Source organism: Halichoeres trimaculatus, unplaced genomic scaffold (genome assembly GCF_033239565.1).
Source record: "Halichoeres trimaculatus isolate MK-OKI-2021-1 unplaced genomic scaffold, fHalTri1.1 fHalTri1_scaffold_6, whole genome shotgun sequence".
Taxonomy (NCBI): domain Eukaryota; kingdom Metazoa; phylum Chordata; class Actinopteri; order Labriformes; family Labridae; genus Halichoeres; species Halichoeres trimaculatus.
In genome coordinates this window covers 25042569-25065822 of record NW_027437184.1, presented here as the reverse complement: position 1 = coordinate 25065822, position 23254 = coordinate 25042569, and the positions used below count along the sequence as shown (strand labels likewise).

At 41.5% G+C, this 23254-nt stretch overlaps 1 protein-coding gene across 2 annotated transcripts in view; it reads left to right on the top strand.

Annotated features, from left to right (window-relative positions):
• Positions 1-7313, top strand: part of flrt1a (fibronectin leucine rich transmembrane protein 1a) — an 80258-nt gene extending 72945 nt beyond the window's left edge. For both annotated transcript variants that reach the window (XM_074672958.1, XM_074672959.1), the window contains exon 3: positions 3032-7313. In XM_074672958.1, the coding sequence (XP_074529059.1) occupies positions 3109-5166 (2058 nt within the window). In that variant the 5' untranslated portion in view covers positions 3032-3108 and the 3' untranslated portion in view covers positions 5167-7313. The remainder of the gene's footprint in view (positions 1-3031) is intronic.
• The last annotated feature ends 15941 nt before the right edge of the window (positions 7314-23254 follow it).

The window sequence follows — 23254 nt, the reverse complement described above, 5'->3', positions numbered from 1 at the left end:
GGCTAAGTTGTTTGTGCTAATGTCCATTCAAATCCACAGTCAGCAGTTATTCTGCAGTGGTCTGTTCAAACTTGAGAGTCTATTTCCACAACAAACACACGCCTTGTTAAAGTCACGTCTTCACGACAGTGTGTGTGGAACTCATGGCCAAGAGGTGACGCTGCAGTCCAATTAGCAGTCCTCCTCACAGCATGTTCAACAACAGCTAATCAACACTCAATTAATTGCTGGCATCTCAAATTCTAACACCTGATACAGGAGAGACGGGTCTGATCTGGCCCACTCAGAAAGACATGTAATTCTATTTTGTTTTTGATCCATATGTTCATATCAACACTCAGTCCTTCTGTTTCTTCTTAAGTGGGGCAAAAATATTATTGCTGTGTGTAGGGCTGGGTACCTTTCACATTTGAAACCATACGTATCGATCCCTGGTACTTGGCAATCTGTATCGGTACTCAATGGTACAAAATTTCAGCACTTTTTGGGTTTTTGTGGTAAAAAAAATATGAATTTGTTAATAATAGAATCTCAATGTTTTTCAATTTAACATATTTATTCTTCAATATATAACATTGCAATACTGTATTCATGTCCAGCATGGAAAATCACCTACTCTTCCAGTCCCTCACAGTCACAAGAATGCGTAAAGGTACCTAAGCATGGTAGCTTTCACTTTTACGTGAATCGGTACCCGGTCCTTATAACAAAATTTGGTTGGTACCTTTACCTACCTATACCTAAAAGTACCTTATTTCGGTACCCATCCCTAACTGTGTATTTCTACTCCATATGATTAGCACAGTTTCAACCTGTGTTAACAGTGGATTGGAGGGAAATGGGGGATGTGCACATTAAGGTGACAACAAGCACAGACATGGATGTCTTACAGCACAGAGAGCATAAGGCTAATGTTAGCCACATTTGGCAAACTAATTTGATATTGTTTACCTGCAGACTGTGTTGAGCTGAGCGCTCTCTTACCTTTAGATTTGTAGGTTTTCAGAGTTTCCACTTCCATTTTATCGACTGAGCTGCTTCAGATCATCCTGAATAGAAACATCGGGGGAGCTACCAAACATTTTGTCATCATTTCTTGGTGGAGACTTTAAAGGACCAAGGATTGTTAAACGTTTAGATGCCCAAAAAAGTAAAAGAATAGACATCCAAAGTCTGACTCCAGGAGCAAAGAAAAAGAATAATAAAATCTCTTGTGTCTAGAGGAGAGGAGAAAAGAGGAGCAGTATGGAGGTGTACAACAAGAACGCTTTTTCCTTTTCTTTATGTCGAACACATTATGTCCGGTGACGCAGCAACAGAAGTGTTTTTCAACAACAAGAACAGGCAGACAGAGGGAACGTTTTCTTCTTCTATTTCTGGCACATAGGACTGATGAGATGTTTCAGCTGTCTTTTTCCAACAGGATACTCTCCACATTCACACACACGACTTTATCTGACCACTTTTCTCAGAATCCATGTCAACGTTAAAGCTGAAACCTGTAATGGAGTTGGAGAAAAACTGCTCATGTCACCATAGCTGGGGGTCATGAGGCTGCCTTTGGTCAAACCTGCTGGCTTCTGAAAAGAACTGAAAACATTTTTGAATAGAAAAAAGACAAAAAGTAATTTTCAGTTTAATTATGTCTGATCAGCCAGAACAGGCCTGGGTTGCAGTTTTTTTTTCACTTTTTCAAAGGATGAATCATCATACTTGAAGTGTGTGAAATGTCAACAATACTTGTCAACAAGATTTCACTACTCTTTGGAAAGAAAAAGAACACAATAAGGGTTGCACACTTTTTTTCAAGTCTTCTTTTTTTTTTTTCTTTCAAAGTCAAGTCCCTGCAGAGTTGTCATTTATGCGGTTAAGTAGCTGTCTATCTTACACTCCTGGGAATCCTGTAATCTGCATGAGAGCCGACCGGCTCTGGCAGATCACCTCGGCTTTGTGAGAAAATCGATACTACAGCCTGACTATGTCTGCTGCTGTGTGGGCCTTAACTGTTTGACTAATGGCTCAGGCTATTGAAGACCACATCGTGCTCAAGTTGTCACAGCGTGCTGTTTGCCAGTTTCCAAATCTCTCCAGTCAATTATGTACTTCCTGTTATGACATCTCTCACTTAATAAGTAACAACAACAAGTCGTGATGCCAATCAAGTTCTGAGGACATCTCACGCGGACTCCCACAGTACATTTGTGGTGACTAATAGTAAATTGGTTGTCACATCATCTGTGTTCATGTGTGGATTTTCTCTCTCCATTTATACAACTAAACAGAGAAGAAATGATTTATGTAAGAGTTTTCATGAGGATTTATGGTGCCCTGCTTTTGAAGAAGATTGCTCTGAGATAAAACATGCTGTTCTTTCTTGGTAATGAAAAGTATCTTCAGCTCTGACTGGCTAATGCACCCCTGTGCTGGCATCTCCTAATGGAGTTATAGAGCCTTTCAAGATCTCCTAAATAATTTAGAAGTGGGAATATTCTCAAGACTTCCTATGTTTGCACAAGGTTTTGTTCTGAATGTAGGATCGGATTTGTCAATTTCACAGTTGCTTTTTCCAAGTATAAACATTCACTTTGTTTTAAAGATTCAGCACAGGAAACGTGGATGTTTAGTCCAATACGTATCATCTTGGATTACTGCTGCTCTTTCAGCATAATGGTTTTCATCTGTGTGGTTATCTTTGTGTCTTTTTGGCTCTCAATCGATAGCGGAGTGATGTGAGAAGCTGTGCTGATGGGAATCCTCACAAATCCATCCATGTCTTCACATCTCCCAGATGATCTGATTATTAACTGTGGAAACAAAACAATCTTGTTATTGAGAACAATATTTCTTTGTGGCTCCCTCTTAGATAAGGTAATTACTGCTAGCACTGGATTCTAATATTGCTTTAGCAGAATAATCTGAAAGTCTGGTGGGAAGCTGAGCGCAGAATACCTGACCCTAAACACTTTGTTTGTCTCACCTCTTGTAATCACTTGTGCATAAGAGCTGAGTGTATTTTCTCTTTCTCTTTCAGGGTGGAGGTCACAGGATCCCAGCTCAACCCTACGGTGTAATCATTAACAAGAGCCCTGGAAAAGAGAGACAGCCCTTATGTTCACCATAATGGCACCTTTAGGCATTGACAGACTACGAGGTCAACTCTTCCTGCTGTGTCTTTGCCTGACGCTGTGTGCTGGTATGCTACAGTTTGCTGCAGCCACCATACAAGGCTACATTGGAGACAGGGACATGATATGCCCATCTGTGTGCAGGTGTGATGAGGACTTTATCTACTGTAATGATCGTGGCCTGAGCTCCATCCCATCACTGCCCCCTTCTGCATCCGTCCTCTACCTACAAAACAACCACATCAACAACCCGGGTTTGCCAACCTCCTTGGAGCACCACCTCGCTGTGCGTGTGGTCTACCTCTATGATAATGAACTGGATGAATTCCCCTTGCACCTGCCACCATCTGTACGCGAACTGCATTTACAAGACAACAACATACGTACTATTCCTCGGAGCGCTCTAGCTCGGATGCCCCTGCTGGAGAAGCTCCACCTGGATGATAACTCTATCTCCACCGTCAGTATTGAGGACCAGGCCTTTGCTGATAACCCACGATTGCGCCTACTGTTCCTTTCACGCAACCACCTGTCTAGTATCCCCTCAGGACTGCCTGCTTCTTTGGAAGAGCTACGTCTGGATGACAACCGAATCTCCACCATCCCCACCCATGCCTTCCGAGGTCTTTCCTCACTTAGATGTCTTGTCCTGGATGGGAACCTTCTTGCGAACCAGCGTATTGCAGATGACACATTCTCCCGCCTTTCCAACCTGACAGAATTGTCTCTGGTACGTAACTCCCTACAGACACCACCTGTCAACCTGCCCAGTGCCCATCTGCAGCGCCTGTCTCTTCAAGAAAATGCCCTGACCCATATGCCACGTGGTTCCTTGGATGGCATGCACAGGCTGCAGAGGTTGGATCTGTCAGGAAACAACCTCACCACTCTGCCAAGGGGACTGTTCAAAGACCTGGACAGCCTGGGTCAGCTGCTGGTGAGGGGTAATCCCTGGCACTGTGGGTGCAACCTGCGCTGGTTGTTTGACTGGCTGCATGCCCGTGGTAACTCCATTACTGTCCGAGGGCTCACCTGCCATGGCCCTGACAAGGTGAGAGACATGGCCTTGGTGGACCTCTCCAGTGAGATGGAGGAATGTGAGGTGGTGAGGACAGCAGGGACAAGAGACAAAGTGGGTGGAGCTGGAGTAGATAGTGTTACAACTCAAACTCCTCCACAAGGTTCCCTCTTTACCCTCCGCTCAAAGCGACCCGGTCTGGGTCTGCCTGATTCGGGCTTGGACTACACCCTGAGCAGCAGCGGAGTGGGGAAGAGTCTGGCGCTCAACGTGAAGCCTCTCTCCCACAGCAGCGTTCGTGTTACCTGGAGTGTGGCCCAGCCCAGCTCCTCCTTCAGGCTGAGCTGGCTGAGACTTGGCACCGGCAATGCCATGGGATCAATCACTGAGACTCTGGTACGTGGAGACCGTCGAGAGTACCTGCTCACTTCACTGCAACCCCGCTCTAGCTACATCATCTGCATGGTTCCCCTGCCTGCCAGCTCAGAAGGCAAAGGAGCAGTTTCTGGAGATGCTGAATCTGATGAAGCTCTAGTTTGTGCAAAAGCTGAAACATCAGACCTCAGCCCGCAGGAGGATGAGGAGGATGAAAGCTCACAGCAGATGACACCGCTACCCCTGGCGGGGATTATTGGTGGGGCTTCGGCCATAGTGTCTTTGGCGCTTATTTTTGGCATATTCTGTTGGTATGGACACAGGACTGGACATTTGTGCCCCCGTGACCACTACACCCGCAACAACTCCAGGAAAAGCAAGACCTACGATGATTACATTGAGTCAGGCACAAAGAAGGACAATACCATTTTGGAGATCCGTGGTCCTGGGTTCCAGATGACGCCTATGGCAGCTTGTCAACCAATGCAGCCCAAACCCCTACGAGAGGATTACATCATCCATACCATATTCCCCTCCAATGGCACGGGCCTGTACAAAGGCGTCAACCATGTTTCTAACGCAGGACATGGCTCCAACCGTGGCTATAGAGAAGGAGGAATCCCAGATATAGACTACTGTTACACATGATGTACTGTGCCACATCCTGTTCACAGTGTTATTGGTAAACTGTATAGATGCACAATTTCCCTTCGCATGGACACTTCTGAAGCACCCCTCTGTGCCTTCTTCTTCTTCTAGTCTCCCATTCCAAATTATCTGCTGTTCACTGCACTGAGAGAACCGTTTGTGATTAACTGGATCTGAAACCTTTTGGGAACAGTTCACCACAGGAAGCAGCAGCCCGTGCCCCAGGTGTAAATGCACGGCTGACTGTTTCTTCACCATCTTAGTAATGGCCTGTGTGTGTTTTCTTTTCTGCTCTTTCCCTGTGACACGTAAGAACAGAATGTATACACCCCGCAAAGGTCAGACTTAGCATGGGAGGAGGTAGAGGTTTCTCCCTCACATACAGGAGCCACAGAAGTCAATTCAAAACGGTTTAAGAAATGATTAGAAATTGACATTTTTGGTACTATTTCCTGCTCACCAGTCAAACACAGTATGATGTATTATCAACTCATTGTTCCAAATGCCTCAATATATTGATGTGCCCTACCAGCTGTCCAGGCAAAGGGCTTTGTAAAGCTGTGAATTGTTCTATTTCAAACAACCCAATAACCACGTGTCTTAAGTAGGCTTGATATTACCTTATTCAGTAGTTGGCAGGCTGAAGATCTTATCAGGGCTGCTGGGCCTTGGTTGTACCTCTCAAGAGCATTCACCTGAGATCAGTATTGTAGTGCTGCATTGGATGAGTCCGCAGCACAAGTGTGTAGATAATTTACTTCGATACCGACTGGGCTGTGTTTGAAAAATGCTTTGCTATTTTTATCAGTGGTTTGTTTGGTAATCAAATCCTGCACAGCTCTCTTTATTTATTTATTTTCCTCCTTATGTGATGGTCTTTTGTCCCTGCTTAAATTGCTTTTTTCGTTCTCGCCCTCATGTTTGTCAGTACTGATGAAACCCAAGCTTTGATGAAGACGGTGGATTTGTTTCATCTTAATAACTTAATGAGAGAACTGAAAGAACTGAAAAAAATATCCTGATGGCTGTCTCCAGGTTCCTGTTTTCTTAAATACAGCAGTGAATTAATGAGTGAGACTGTTTATGAAATATAATTTGAGAATCAGACCCCATCCAAAGACTAGCATGTCACTTTACTGAGATTATAGACAGTGACAGGACTCCCTCTTCTTTCATTTAATGCCTGTGTGCTTAGCCTGTGACTTAATTCACTCTCAAATTGTCCCCCCATTCATAAAGCGGCAACAGCGTTCACAGAGAATCCTGGACAAAATACCCAAAAGACTCTTGTGAATGAACCTCCAAATGAGGGCAAGAACTGTGAGTAAAACTGAGGAGACTCAAACCGCAACACTGTTGACCTGCACTGTGGAGCAGCGGCCAAGCTGCGGATGGGTGGAAGGACTGATGGGGGAGTTTGAGGGGGATGGGGTGACTACTCAGTGAGGTGAGTTCATTGATGTTTGTTTTAGCAGTGGTAAAAGGCTTCCACTCATTCCACCTCTTTTATTACAGAGCAGCACTCAAAATGTAAATGTATTAGCACTTAGCAGGGAGCAGGGATAATGTTATGACAGGCACGGGGAGACGGAGGGTAAGGAAACATCTCCAGGCACGGGGAAAGATGCAGAATTGATGGCTCTGGTGCAGTGGTGTTCACCCATGCATAAATCTGTTTGTCATACTCAGTTTCTCCCCTTGGGTTTAATATCGTCCATCAGTTGTTTACCACTGTGTTGCTTCCAAAGGGGAAACCAACTGTGCTTCCTTGACTGTTCTGTCCGCTGGAGTTTTACAATGGTGTCAGACGATCCGTCAGTGGAATGTATATTTTATCTCACACCCTAAATCACTGGCTCAATCACCACAGCATCCAACTGGCCTGGCTAATTATGTTATGGAGAATGTTGATATAGTGTAATTACTATTTTGCTGTGGGTCTATTCCAAACACATATTTCCCCATCATTTGTACAAATAAAATCATGGCCACAGCCACATTAATATTTTTTCTGGTGGAATTATAGAAATTAATGGTGCCATAACTTTGCGTAAAAAAAAAAATGATGTGAACCTGAGATATGTGTGGAATTTGCTTTATGAATTCATCTTCAGAGGGGATCAATAAAAAGTTTTATAATCTTGTTATTACTGCAACCTGTCATTTCACCTCATGCCTGAGGAGGATACTTTTACAACTTATAGAGGATATAACTCCCACCGACTCATATTCCTCACCCACACAAAGCAGCCTTCACGCACAAATCAGACCTACATATTGTTTGGTAGTGTGAAGGTCCTCAGCTAGACTGGGATTAAATTATGTCAATTACAGCCTGAGGCCAGACACTCACAACCAGCTATGATCATGAGACGGAGGGTTGAAGAGTCAACTTACTGACTTTATGTCGACCTGCAGCCAGGGACTCTGGGAAGACGAAGGATTGGAGCGCCAACGATGCAGTTTCATCAAAACACTTCAGATAAAATCAGGCCCACTGGGTTTAAGTATCAGTTCAGCTGAGGTACTGTGTCTGCGAATGTGCTTGATATCTCTCTGTTACCTCTGAAATTCATTCCCACCACAGACACAGCCACTGGCTTATTAAGTGAAGGAGAACAAAGTAGTTTCAGTCGCATTTCAAATCAGTATGAATAGGTTAACGAAAACCTGAGTGATTTTAAGGTAACTAGCTGTGACGACTTAAAACACAAGTTCATTTCCCTTTTATGACGGAAAAATTGAAGTCTGTGTCACCTATTTGATTGGAAATTTGCTCCCATTAAACCCATCCAACAGTGATTTTACAGAGTTCTCAGAAACTTAAAAGTACATTTTTATAACTTAAAACCAGTTTTGGGCGTAAGAAGATTTTTTTGGTGGATGTCAAAGAGGAGATATCAAGCTTGTTTTACAAAAAATATTGAGTCAGAATGTTGGATGTCAATTCTAAAAGAGGGCAAAGTCTTCGTTTGCAATGTGCCGAAGATTTCCCCAGATGAATGTTAAAGGTCCCATATTCTGCTCCTTTTCTGCAGTTTGATTTGGATCATTGATGTCTTCATGAAATTTTAGTGACATGTTTTGGTCCAAAAAGCCAATAAATCAAGCACAGCAGCATTGTTTCCAGGCCCTCATAGCCCCTCTGTTCAGAACGCACTGATTTAGTGGGCGTGACCTTCATATGTAAATGAGCCGAGGCTGATACCACTTCGGCGTCACTGAGAGTGGCGTCACGAGCTCCGAGTGCACAATGTTTAGAAAACAGTGAAGCTCGTTTACTGTAACATTACAGGCTAAAACAACAGGCTAACTGCAGCTAAGTTAGCATCCTGAAGCTAACACAGAGACAGAGGAGACACTGAGGAAAAGCTCTTACATCTGCTCCACAGCACAAAGCATAAAATACTCACATTTCCAGGGTCAGAGGTTTGTTGGTGGATGGTTGGTAATGCGCCTGGATTCAGGACCAGTCTATTTGCTAGCCCTCTGTTGTACTGTCCAAAGTTGGAAAAGCAGTCGGCCGTGAAGTGACTAGCACACAAATGCACAGTTTTACTGAGTGTAGCTGGCACATTTCCTTGATAAATGAACATTAGTCGCTTAGTCTTGTCTTCTTCCGAGATGGGAAGCTTGTGCATGGAACTATGTGGCTGTTTACAGCCAAAAACAGCCACACTCCTCTCCCAGTGGGCGGGGAAGGGGTTCGGGGGTATCTGCTCTGGTGGACCAATCAGGTCAAACTTGCTCGTGATTGGTCAAAAAAGGGAATCGCTGACGTCGGCAAATCCCCCAAAATCCAAACAGCTCGTTTTAGGTCAGGATTTCACATTCATAAGTACTACTAATTACAGGTTTTGTCATTAAATATCACATTTTGTGGGCTTGGAGGAAAGACAAAGACCCACAAATTTCACTAAAAGACTTAATAAAGTGATTTTTGCATAATATGTGACCTTTAAGGCTGCTTAAAAAAGTTACATGAAGAATTATATGACGTGCCCAAGTCATGACATCACCAGTTGGTGAATCTTTCTAAGAGGGTATGTTTGTCATTCTAAGGAGAGAGACAGCAGTCTGTTGCATGGCAACAGTGAAGGAAGCTTCCAGAATGTTAGGTTCTGGAATGCAGTGGGACCTTAGAGAGACAGAGGATGAAAAGAAGCATCACATTCCTTCAATACTTCTTCTTCAGATTAGTAACCTTCAAAATCACCCTACAGATTTGTTGTGAGAAGCTTGCTGCACGTGATATACAGGATGCTGTTGTGTCCTCTAAGGCAGTGCTGACTTTACATACATGTGGCGCCATTTCCTTTTTCATCTCCTTGTCCTTCTCTGTGTGTCACGTTAGGTTGTGTAAACTACTTAAAACATAACTGATTGACATTTTCGTTGGTTGTTTCATCTTGCATCATTGGGACAATTAATGATGATGAAATATTCTCTTTATGTCTAGTAGCCTACTAATCCAATATATAAGGTGGACTCCTGATTCAAACAGAAAAGATATTCAACAGTTAAGCAGCTTGTACCCTCTGTGACATGGAATAAGGATAAAAAAAACAAGTAAACATGTGACACAAAGTATTATGTTCTTCATACTGCAGGGTGAGTCATCAAATTTCATTATAGTTACCAGGAAATGACAAACTCTCCAAAGCATTGGCCGTTCCCAGAATTTATTTTTTTCTTGTTGTGTAAAACACTCCAGTACGAGTTACGAGAGCAAGAAATGATGCAGTGCATGGTTATACTAAATAGCTGATATCTCACACTGATACATTTTGTAAAGTCTTCCTTGTTTCCTAAACCAAGTGTTCCAGTAGGAGATGGTGTCTAACTTTTTTGGCAGAGCACAATTTCATCCCTGCAAAATTTCAATCTCTTTAAATTTCAATCTCTCTGTAATGTGTCCTGGAAAATGGATTCACCACCCGCTAATATGTTCTGTAATTGCTCCTGTCACTATTTATCCTCTGCTATTGTGCATGACAAAGGGGGAAATTTTGTAGTTTCATTACTTCAAACTGTAGACACAGAAACAGCAGATCAAATTTCACTCCTTTGCTGTAAACAGTGGAAATTAATTGAGCAGAAATTTCAGGCAGCCTTTGTAAACCCACGGTCATGTTTTCTTTAGCTGAGTCAGAGGGAAGCTTTTACCTCACATCTGTTGTCTGCTCAATCACGCACCCAAATGACACCTAAAAGAAAGACCAACTAATCTGAGGCAGGAAATGTAAAACTCAAAAGGACATCAGCCTTCCTTGCCACTCCACTCTCGCTTGCTTTCCTTTTTCTTCTCTGAGACGGGAATCGATTGCTGTCACGTATTTATATTCCATACCGCAGGAACATGGTGCCATTTCTTGCCCGTGGGAGTGCGGTGGGTCTGTGAGAGATTTAATGAGACTCACCGCGGATCAACAATGTAACTGCTGTTGCAAAGCACTGTGAACAGTTTGTGATGGCAGAGAAATTCCCCACGCAGAACAACAGAAGATGATTGGATTATCCCCCTCTCAACATGCCAGAGCTGTGAGTCAACCCCTCAAAAGTTAATTAATTTCAAGGATGATAGAAATATAGGTTCATGCATCTTTAATATGTTTGTAAATACCTCTCAGACGCTGAGAGGAAGCCATGAGGGAGCGTCTGGGACCTTTTTCAGATCCTCATTTTTCCTCATTTCTATGTCTTGTTTCTTTAGACTGGTATGGTTGTGTAGTTAACTTGTTAGAAAAGAACAAGCAGATGAGTGCATTTAAAATCAATCATTTCTCTCACATTTAATTTGGTCTAATCTTCAGGGTAAGACTAGCAATTTACAAGTCAAAGTCAGTGTTCAGGTCTGAGGGAGGGCTGACGTATTCTGGAAAAATACAGGTATGAAGTCTTCAGAGAGAAGTGTGATTCACTTGAAGTGTAGGCTGCTTAAAAATGGACAGCAGGAAAACTCTCAAGAGGTGAAGGTAAAATGTCCAGAGCTCTCCCTTGTTGTAGGCTGGAATAGAGGTCATAAAGCCAGGGACATTGGCTAATTTAAATACATGTTTCATGATGTTAAATGTTCATCTGATGTGAAAAAGAGGCTATGTTTTGTGATTTTTTGAAGTGTTTTTTGGGAGCTGCTAAAGAGTTCTCCACTCAATAAGGTTAGAAAATCATAACCAATTGAAAGTTTGTGAACTTTCTGTAACCCTAAATGTCTGCTTCAAATCAACTCAAAAATCTTTTGCACTAAATCAACCTTCACAGATCTTCACTTTTTCAGTAGATTTAATTTAATATGCTTTGGTTAGAGCATCCTTTGGCTCTAAATTTTGCCACTGGTGCACCACCAATTCATCAATCCATCCATCCATCCATCTATCAATCCATCAGTCCATCAATCAATCAATCCATCCATCCATCCATCCATCCATCCATCCAACCATCCATCCATCCATCCATCCATCCATCCATCCATCCATCCATCCATCCTTCCATCCATCCATCCATCCATCCATCCATCCATCCATCCATCCATCCATCCATCCTTCCATCCATCCATCCATCCATCCAATATCTTTACTGCTTTTTCATTCCAGGGTCGCAGAGCTGGAGTCTATTGTCATTGGGTGAAAGGCGTTATACATCCCAGACAGGTCTCCAGCCTATCACAGAGCTAAAACAAAGAAACAGATTAACATCAATGCAATGCTGAGCCAATCCCAGGAGGTGGAGCTACAATGGAGCAGTCCATTGATTGGTCAAAAGAATTGTCCCTTCCCGTGTGACAACTGCAGGATTTCTCTTGGCAGCACACAGTCTTCTATGAAACAATGATTGATTGTTCTTAGTATCAAAGAGCCATCTGCCAATCACAAAGAAGGCAAATTGCTGGATGTCTCCCATTGTTGCTTTTTGTTTACTGTGTTGCGTTTTTCTTCTTCATTGGATTTATAGTGTCACACTAAGGCCCTGTTTACACGACAAGGTTTCAACTGAAAATGCTAAAACAGAGTGAAAAAATCTGCGTTTACATGGAAATGCCGAAGGACTGAAAACACTGTAATAAGCATGCCAGGCCTGTAGGTGGTGCTATAACTGTCTTGTCCAGAAGCCGCTTCTGGGAGATCTCTACCGAAGAAGAGTTGGACCGATCATCTGGTGAATTGGGGAATACCAAGTATAAAAGTGGAGAAACAGATGCACATGTTGTTGAAAGACAGTCATCAGATTCAGCAGATTGAGCAGCACAAGCACAACATGGTAGTTTGTGACGATCGTAACAATGGTACTGTTGTCCTGTTGTGTGCACTTGCTCGAAGCGGAGTGTGACATCATTTCCAACGAAAACGCCAGCTTACTGTTTACACAGCAACGCTGTCGGCAGCGTTTCAGAAAGATTCCACTCTAGAGGCCGTTTTCAAAAGTTTGTGTTTTAGGTCGGCTGAAATGCTGTTTCCTTGTAAATGCGAGGCCGAAATGCAACAAAACTTTTGCGTTTCACCCTAAAACTGTTGTTATGTAAATGGCCCCTAACTGACGCGGCTATTGGCAATCGGGCTTACACCCAGCCTACCACAAGGGGGCAGGGTTGGCTGTAGAAACACAAACAGGATCAGGCTAAACTGATCCAGCCTGTACCACACTGTACTGGTCTAAACTGGACTGGTTGGTGGAAACGGGGCTATGGAGAACCCACACATGTGCAAGGAGAACATGCAAACTACACACAGGAAGGCACCAGGACTCAAACCAGGAATGCACCATCATGTTGCCCCAAGTATATCAGGAAAAAATTTGGCTTCATTTTCACCCCAAAGGGAGAGGCACATCATCCATATCTTTATAATCAGTGTTTAGTGTTCAGAGCTGAGAAAAATGTGTTAAAAACAAAACCTAGTAGCACAGTGTTTACAATCTTTATATCATCAGAAAAATATTAACAGTACTAAACAGATGTCTTATATCCAACCGTGTAAATCTAATCTCGGTTTCTCTTCCTTTTCAGCAGCAAGGTTTACCACCTATTACTGCATCTTATTTCATTTTAACAACTTTTACTTTGTGCCACCATCTTTCTTCATAACTTTACCAAGTCTGAGATTCAGACACTGACATGTCGTTATGTCTCACAACTTTTTTAATACTGAATTCTGTCAAATGAAAGCACATTTTCTCATTTACACCAATATCATGGGACAAAGCGTCTGGGGTTTGATTGGCGTTGTGGATAATGCAGTTGGAATATATTAAGTAAAATGACAGTATCTCTGGTTTGGTGCATCAATTTGAATATCATATTCTGAGAAATGCCGCCCTTAAGTCATAAAACATGCATGACTGACCTGAACCTCAAAATCGTCTCTCTGAAAGAGACCCAATTTATTGTGGAAACTTCTGAAAGAATCAAAAAAGTTTTCAGACTGCAAAATCATGCTCTAGATGAAAACACTTTCTTCAGAAATCAGTCGGCTTTTGTGTTCTACAATCAGTGTGGAGAGGAGGAATATTTAACCGGGATTGCTCCATTGGCCCAGACGGAGAGCCGGCTTTTGTCTGAAGAAAATCTTGTTCTGGCCTCATGGACGGTGAGAAAGGCTCCAGTGCCAGCAGTGCATATGTCTCTGCTGGTTTTGGACAGCACACTTCCCCTCTCAAGCACCTTTTGTGCTCAGTGAGATAAAAGAGTATCCTATTGTCATGGTCAGTCGGATCACAACTCAAATAACTCTGACCTGGAGGTTGGGCTGTAACCTATTTCTTGCCTCACTTCAGCACGATTTAAGACCATTCTCTGTAAATCTTTTTCTGCTGTGGGAAAAAGGGAGGGGGGAGTTAAGTATAAGAAATACAATATTGGAAATGAGACAAAAAAAAAAAAAAAGGTAGAGGGTGGAGGGATCACAGAGAAGAAGATTGCGGGGATGTTGGCAGTGAGCGTCCCAGCAGAGCTGCGCAGCAGATGGGTTTGCTTGGTTTCTAATGAAGATGGTTTAATAATGTTTTTCCAAGATTTCTACAGTTAAAGGTTGATAAGCTGGCAGTCTGATCATCTTGGATAAGCCTGGTATAATACAGCATTGATTTTGGCAGGAACGCCTCGTCTGGGCCCTGAAGATCCTGAACTGACTTCAATGAATTCACTCACAGCACAATTAATGAAAGTTTATACAAGTAACTGTCTCAACAGCTCCCTGCAGGTTTAGAGATGCTGTCATCTCCAACTCCGTATCAGGCTATTTTTTTCACAACAGACCAATCAGAGACCTAAAGAAGAAGCTGCAACTCATTACTAAAGATAATACCTCATCTTCTGTAATCACAAAATCTAATCTTAGGACTGAAGGCTCGGTGGTATAAATAGAGAAAACAAACCAAGCTCCCAAATACCCTCTTTATCAGAGGAGGAGATTGCACAGGCACAAAAGATAGCAGGAAAACAAAGACAGAGAAGCTAACTGTGACTGACCACGACTGGGTTGCTGCAGTCGTGACAAAGCTGAAAAGCCTTGAGTTTATTTCACCAGGACTGCAGCGTCTTACATGACACTGACTGAGCAGTGTCGGCCTTGGGATGTGCAAATAAAGACACAAAAGCGAGGACTGGAAGCCAGACATAATCCCTGTCCCTGAGAGATGAAGCTGAGCCTGTTAGCTGTAGCCCACTCGTGCGGATGTACTGTACAATGGAATTACAGCGTCTACTCTTCTACCTGCCCTGGCTCAGATTGCTGACTGTGATGTGTTGGTGAAACAGATAAATCTCAGGAAAGCAAAGATGGATGGAAAACAGTTTAGTTTTTTGTTTTTAAGGTTTTGCTGTGTGCATTTTTCTCTTTTGCTCATTGATTTTTTCCTTTGACATCCAGGATTTCTGCTCTCAGACATTTTATTGCCCCACGGTAATGCTACACCAGGCCTTTCCTGTAATTCCCGTCTGCTTCGAACAACTAGAAACACTCTGTGCATGGCAAACTGAGAAAGAAGTCATCTCCAGTCTGTACTCTTTAAACCTGCTGCATTGTTTTCTTGCTCTGCTCCAGCGTCCACCTACATCCGTCTTTAAATTAGCCGGCGTAACATAGAAATAATGGAGACAGATTGTTTGTGTAGGTGTAAGACGTCCCCTCTTAGAGTGGATTAAAGTTGAGTATTACCAAAGACAATTTTTGTAGCAGCACAAATCGACTGTAGGTAGTCTGACATCTGTATGAAGTGCTCGATTTGTTCTGAAGTGGTTGTAATCACTGTGATGTGGCTCAAATTACCGAGGTGGGGCTCTAGACTGGAATAAAATTACATTTTGTGAAGCAGTTGAACCTCACTGTTTTTTCAATTAGATCAAGGGGGATCTTACAAATTCAGTTGTTCTGGGTGGACTCGGATAGTAAATACATTTTACAGGATCACTTAATAAAACTAATACTCTTAAAAAGGCTTAGGTGTACGCTGCAGGGATTTGTGCGACTTGGCCATCCTTTGTCTCAGTGGATGGTGTGTGTGCATTTGTGTGTGTGTGTGTCCATCTTTTCTCCAACTGTCTGAATAAGTAACCATAAGAGCACAAATTGGGGAAGCTGCTGGCATCGACTGCTAATTACTCCGTCAAGATTTCTTAAAAAAATATTTCACTGTCACATCCTCCCACTGCTAAACCAGCACTTGATTGTTTTTCACTTTTAAGTCACGCAGGGGTTGATTGTCTTTGAAGAATAAAGAAAAAATCCTCCTACTTGACTATTATCAGAAGATTATATTTCTTTCCTTTTCCCCCCATCATGTTTAGTTTGTGTGTTTTTATGAATGATTGTCTCTGAAGGATCACATGGCTCCTTTGTTCAACACAGACGGGGAAATAAATATGTAGAAAGGACGCCTCGTTGCACTGTGATTAAAAGCGCAGTGAGTCAGAGGAAAAATGTGATTTTGGCTCTTTGACAGGATGGGTTTTTCAGAACATGGCTTCAATCGTAAAAAAAAAAAAACTTCCTTTCAACCAAAAGTTTAGCAGAGCTGAAGTTCGGCGTATATAAACTCTAAATCTGTCACTGTGATTGAAATCTTTCTTCAAACAGCTTTGTAGTTACATTGAGATTCCAAGTTAAACTCTGAGCAACCATTTAAGTCCAAAACAAATCATTAGGAATAAGACCGACAATTCAAATATGGTGTTTCTTAAAGAAAGTTACCATTGTGGGGGAGGGGCAATTCCAAGCATGATTAAGAAAAACTCTGCTTGGTGAGGTTGGAGCTGGTAGATGAGCACTGGTGGTACATTACCATGATTCACTATGACATGTTACAGACACATCTTAGGCCTGACTCAGACTACAGGATTTTGAAAATCTAAAAAGATTCTGAAATCACACACATAAATAAAATCTTCATGGATTATCTTCTCTCTAATCTTAAAAACACACACTCAACAAGATTTTAAAACAATGACCAGCACATGCTACATGATGTCATCAAGATTAAGCGACACACCATGTGATCCTATGTCATCACACAAACAAAAAATGAAGACTAGTGTGGTGCAGCTGGCTCCAGCCATTATTTGCAGTGAGAAAAGGAAACGCCATGGACAGTTTCTCTCTAACTTTTGTCTTTTTCTTAAAGGCTGTGATAATCCTCGCAGAAAACATTGTGTCGAAATTTTTGGTCTTCTCTGATAACTTACAATAATTTCTCATCCCCCATAGGCATCTCTCTCTACAGTAACCTGTATGATGTATCATCTCTTTAAGGTTAGAAATGACAAGAATCACCAGATTTTCTTTTGCCTCACTTTAGCACTATAGTACTATAGTTGTACTCTTAACTCACTACATCACGTTGTGACGGTAATAGACCTAAAAACTGAGGATCACCCATATGCTGCGTTCCATTTGTTGCTTGGAAGTTGGACTTTTCAAGTTCTGAGTGGGAACGCCCAACTAACTGGAACGCCCCCCGGGGTCTGAACTACCAACTGGGAAGTTGGAGCATCCGCACCACTCCCAAGGTTTACAATCAAAGATGGTTGCCCTAAGTGTAAACAGTAATTAAGCTCCTGTTGTATTCTGTTTATTTTACAATTTCTGACTAGTGTTTGTCCCTATAAACCAGCTGTATACACAGTATTATTCCATTATATTCATTTATATACAGAAATATTGCGGTTTTGGCAAGTTTTTCTGACTTAGCAACTGGAGCGCTTTAACTTGGAGATGACATCGTTCCCACCCCGACTTCCCAGTTCTAAGTACAAATGGAACACAACAATAGAAATTGTGACCTCATACAAGTATTTGGGCATCACCATTTATACAAAACCTGTCATTTAATGTGCACATTGACAGTCTTGTGTCTAAGTGTAAATTTAAAATGGGATTCTTCTTTAGATATAAGTCCTGTTTTTCACGTCAGGTCAGAGACTATTTAATCTCCAAAACTTTCTTATTGTTGTTGGACTATGGTGATTTAAAATAAATAGATAAATGATATAAATAAAATAAATAAATAAATAAATATATAAATAAATAGATAGTGTAATATCTGGACGTTGTCCTTGTGACGTCACACATCTGTTTCAGAGTCTTGAAGCAAATCGTCAGCAGGGGCCATATTGGAAATGGGGTGTTTTTTAAGCATCTCCACTAACAGCTATAGGGCGTCTGCCTGTCAATCAGCTGAGCTGTGCCTCTGATTGGATAAACTTGTGATCTTAATATCTTTTGTACTGCTTGATGAAATAACGGTGCAGGCATGTTTATTTTTGCTGTGAATTTGACTTTTTTAAATTTATTTTTGGGTTGGTGTGTTTGTAGTTTCCGCACTTACGCAGCCAGCCTCAAGCGGGCACTCGACAAATAGCAGATTTTAGCACTACTCCATTGACTCATATTTTTAGACAGTAAGTGACCACTTGGTACAACCAGTCACAAATTGAAACAAAGAACAACATGAGTGCCATGCATTGTGGGTAACAGCATCTGCGTGGTGGACTGGTCAAATACATACTGAGAGATTTTCTAGAATCAGTGGGATATCTGTCCTTGTGATTTGTCTCCTGTTCCCCCCATTGGACCTGATTCATTGATTGTTATCGCCATTCGGTACTCTAGCTTTACAAACAGTAAAATAAAATCCAAATCATTTTAAAACTATAGCCACCAAATACTGAGTCCACACACAAGCTACTGCTCATTAATGGAGTTGTATATGAATGTGATTGGCTGATATTCTTTGAGGGGTTGGGGAGGTGAGATTGTGTAGCTATAGAGTGGTAGTAAGTAGATAGAGTTTTCATTGATTCTATGTACTTTCTACCTTTTCTTTTCTTTCTTTCTTTCTTTCTTTCTTTCTTTCTTTCTTTCTTTCTTTCTTTCTTTCTTTCTTTCTTTCTTTCTTTCTTTCTTTCTTTCTTTCTTTACACTTTCTATTTTCTTGGCAAGCTACTTATTGAGGGCCAGGGAACTACCTGTAGCTCACAGACTACCTGCTGGAGACCCCTGGTTTATATAATATCTATGGTTATGTTTATAACCTATGGGGTCACCCCCTTTCAGGGTGTATCCTCTTTCCAGTTATCATATATCCTTCACCTGCATTACACCTGTAGCATTTTGAATGTTTCTCTTGAAATAAAAAATAATTATCATGAGTGGTTAGATTAGTTTCCAGTGTTTGCACAACAGATTTGCTTTATGTAAAGTAGGTAAAAACTATTTTTTTCTAATTCAGATGAGTTCTTTTATGAGATAGATGAAATTTACAATAAGTACGTATAAAAAACTACAAAGAACTAAACACAAGGATGTTAATATGTAAAAGATAACATAAGATAGTATGAATCTAATTACATAGTGCATGTAGTTAGGAAGACACTGGGTCATAACGTGTCAGCCTGACAAAATGCAGTGAACAGAGAAAAAAAAAGAGATGTTTTGAGCTTGATACATTAAACTTTGTCAGAGTATCCTAATCCGACCTCTGTATGAGTCTGTCTCTGATGAGGTCAAGTTTTTACTCCAGCCTGTCCCCGACGAGGCCTCACACACCAACCCAGCTGCTGACATCACTTGAACTCCCATTATCCCTCCACCACCTAATTATACACTCAAATATAAGTACCCCATTCCCATAGACCAGCTCCTTTCATAATGAGCAGATTGTCTCTGCAATGAACAAAATCTAACCAGCCTAATTCATTGTAACAATGAGAGAGGAGGCTGCGCAGTGTTCAGAGGAGATACTTGTAAGGCCGAAGAAACAGCAATGCTCTTATCTGATTAATGTCTGTTGAGCTGTTTCAACCTTTTTATTTTTTTTTCTACATCAGCTCCTTGTGGAAAAACATCTCTCATCCCTGACACCAAGCCTCCTGGATGTGTACAAGAGGCACAACTTTTGGTCCCTCCTTTGAACGTGAAAAATTTAGCAAAAACAACCCTTTAACTGTTGGCCAACTTTTCAAACCTTTCTGTTCAGAGCAATCTAAATCTGGGCTGTCTCACAGACTCTCAGGTGGGTCTTTCACTTTCAAGAGTTTTATCTTTGAAAACTCTCAGTGGAACAACTGTTACCAGGCCATGAGGCAGAGAAATTGTTATCACAAATTCACAGTGACTGTTCGTCTTATTATCAAGAGTTATTTTCTCTCCACGACAGTTCCAGTGGAGTGTTCATTTTAAATCTTTTGAGGCCCGAGCGGCGCTCTGATATCGTCGACAACGGCGCGCTGATCAAACACCTCAGAGGTAGGTAGTACTGACACATCACTCTAATGGCCTGTATCCCTCACCAGTGACTGAGCACGTCCATTTCACTGTCAGATCGTTGTCAAATGTGCTAAAAACAACTGCAGAGAACTACCTGAGAATCCGTTTTCTTCATGCAGGTATGTGAAACTTCATATTTATCTTTGATGCTACTCTGAAACACACACACGCTACAAGGTTTCATTTCGAGGCCGTAAACTTCTCTCAGCAGCTTATCATCCCTTTGTGCCAGAGTGAGTATGTACCAATTCGTGCTCTGATAAGTGTCAGCTGGCTGGTGTGCTGTCAGTGAGAGAAACAAAAGCAGACATCTGAAGGAGAGTGGATGATAAAATGTAAGGGGAGACACAGGATGGCTGTTTTTCAGCAAGAACTAGAGGTGAGATGCACCTGTATTTATTTTCCTGTCAACAGTAGCATTTTAGCTAACGTTGTGTCAGTCACAGAAAATAATGTTGGCTTTAAACACAGGTTAACTCCCCAGAGACTTCAGTCCCCTATGTGCTCCTGTTTGGTATCTGGAAATGGAAATCTGTCACATTACAAGACAGTGCATGGACCGTGGTGACTGTATTGACTTGACCACTTTTGAAAAACCTTTGAAAACAAGACTGCACCAAGAAAGGGGGGATATGACCCCATCAGATTCACACTGACCCCCACTTCCCTACAAAAGGTGAGAAACATCGCTGGTTAAACAGAGAATAAATGTTCTGATAGGTAGACTAATTTACACGATGCAGAGTCCGGCATTTGAGACCTATCAGTCTAAAGTGGAATTGTCCAGTTATAACAACTGTTTTTCTTTTTCAAAATATAATTATTATCTAATTATTGACAAAATACAGTAAGATCTGAAAGTTTAGAGGGCTTTTATTGTGAAATTCCACATCAGAATGAGATGATTTTTTTCTGAGTGTCATCCTGAGGTCAAGTACTATCAGTCTAAAGTGGAATGGTCCAGCTATAACGACAGATTTTTTTAATAATTATAATCTAATCATCGACAAAATACAGTGAGATCTGAAAGTTTATAAGGCTTTTATTGTGAGATTCCACATCAGAATGAGATGATTTTTATCTGAGTTTAATCCTCACCTCTTGTACTATCAGTCAGATTGCTTTTACTTTGAAACAAGGCGTTTGCCGCAATTACCGTAATGTGCCATATATTCGTGCACCACAAAACAACGTGTGGGCTGGTTTGACCGAGTGTTTCTACTTGTGTGCTGGCTTGACTTCAGTCCATTTACCATCCGTAAAAGTGATGATATTAAGTTTAAAAATGCGCTTTTGGTGGTAAACTCTTCTACGTCCGTTGGCCAACCATCCACGGTGCTTCTGCACGAAAGTTACGCGCGCATCTGGCGTTAAAACAAATAATCCCTCTATACAAAACTATCTTCAGCTGTATTTAAATAAAACTTTTTTTTTTTTTTATTCAGACATGGACTGGGAAAATAGCATATTGGGTTGCTGTATAAAGCTTGGTCCCCCAGTTCAAGAACCCATCTGCGCCCCTGCAAAACCCCACTTATTCAGAATGGCTTTCATTATATTTCTTTTGATGCTTTACATGACTGTTTTGAAACATTTTTGTATCTTCAAACTGTTTCTAAATTGTTTTTTTTTTCTAATTCAGTAAAGCATATTTGAGCATCTGGAAAAGCACATTACAAATAAAATGTATTATTATTATTATTATTATTTTTATTATTATTATTATTTTCTATTATTCAAACCAGTTTTGGTGAGGTATTTAATCTGATTCCTGACTTAGCTTTTCTCTCCTTTACTCTTGGCACCTCCCACGTAGAAGCATAAGTAGTGGTGGACACACAGTCTCTCTAAAAATTAACAGGGTTTCATTAGGACAGATGTCTTTGCTGCGTGTTGACTGTGACATTGAATGGTCAAGTGCAATTCAAGCTCCGTTAAACAGGTCCTGGTATAGCCGCCGGGTGACGCGAGTCACAGATGGCTCACTAACTCTCAAACAGCTGCTGGACATTACATCAAACCAGAGAGTTCACGAATCATGGCCAGCAACGAGCTGCTGTCTCATCCTGTCCTGAACAGGAGGGGGACAGCACAAAGCCATCAATGTGTTAAGCCAGGATCAATCTACGACTAGGTTTCATTTTCTGTCATAACTCAAGAACTAAAGACTCGAGCCAGCGGTGGTCCAAGGATTGAAGGTCAGATTACGTTTTTGCAAGCAATGCAGCTTTTGATGAGGTGTATCTGACTAAACCCTCCAGAGAAATCAAGGACAGCAGAGTAAAACATTCAGCGGCCAGTTTCCACTGACATTATGTGAACTTGTGTTAAATTGTGGGGTTCAAAAAAAAATCCTTTAGTAGCAGTTATTGGCTCCTCGTGTGTAACTCCTAGTTAAGGAACTCTCACGCTCCATGCTGAGCAGAGGGAAACAGGGAAATGTGACTCATCTGGCCTAATTAACAGCAGCAAGTACAAACCAAGTGTTCTTTTTGGCGAGCTTTAACACATCCTGTGTGCTCTCAGGCATAAACATGTGAGTACAAATCCAGTGTGAAACTCTGAAAATCAAGCAGCCAGTGAAACATCCTTAATATCTGTTTCTGGGAACCAACATGGGGTTGTTATTTCAGGCCTGTCATGTTTGTTAATTTAAATGACAATAATAACCAAGGAATACCCAAAATTATTCAGACTTAACAGTATAGCGCTCTATTTTTAGTGAAATGCGAACAACAAGCAATACTTTGGATACATTTTTGAGGGAAAATTACATAAATGTTCCTCAGAGGATGAGTCCTGCTGATGTTGAACCCATTTTTCTGTCTCAAACTATGCTGGTTACATGTTTCCTTTAATATTCTATCCATTTTTAATTGGACAGCATCTCCACCTTCTGCCCCAGAGTCTCACAGACACTGTCATAAAGACGTGTCATTGAACCAGGCTTGTGTTAATTTTTGAACAAGTTTTCATTGTTTAAGACAACTTTTTACCAGATACGATGCGACAAGTTAAGGTATTTATCAGTACGGTTAAGTTGCACTGTGGTTTTAAATGTGAAAACAAGGAAACATTGTAAGTTTGTACCATATGTAAGTAGCTGGCTAAATGTAGCGCTAATAGCAGCCCGGTGACGTATCTGTAGACTAACATGACAACGTGCAAACTGTCAGTTTGTACAATAGTTTAGTAACTGTCTATATTTAGCGCTACTAACAGCCCGGTGTTATGAGACGTGTCAGTAATGTGTAACGTTAGTAAATCCTGGTTAGCTAAGTCCTGCCAGTCATCTACCAATCAGAGCTAACGAAACCTCACTCTTCATTTTA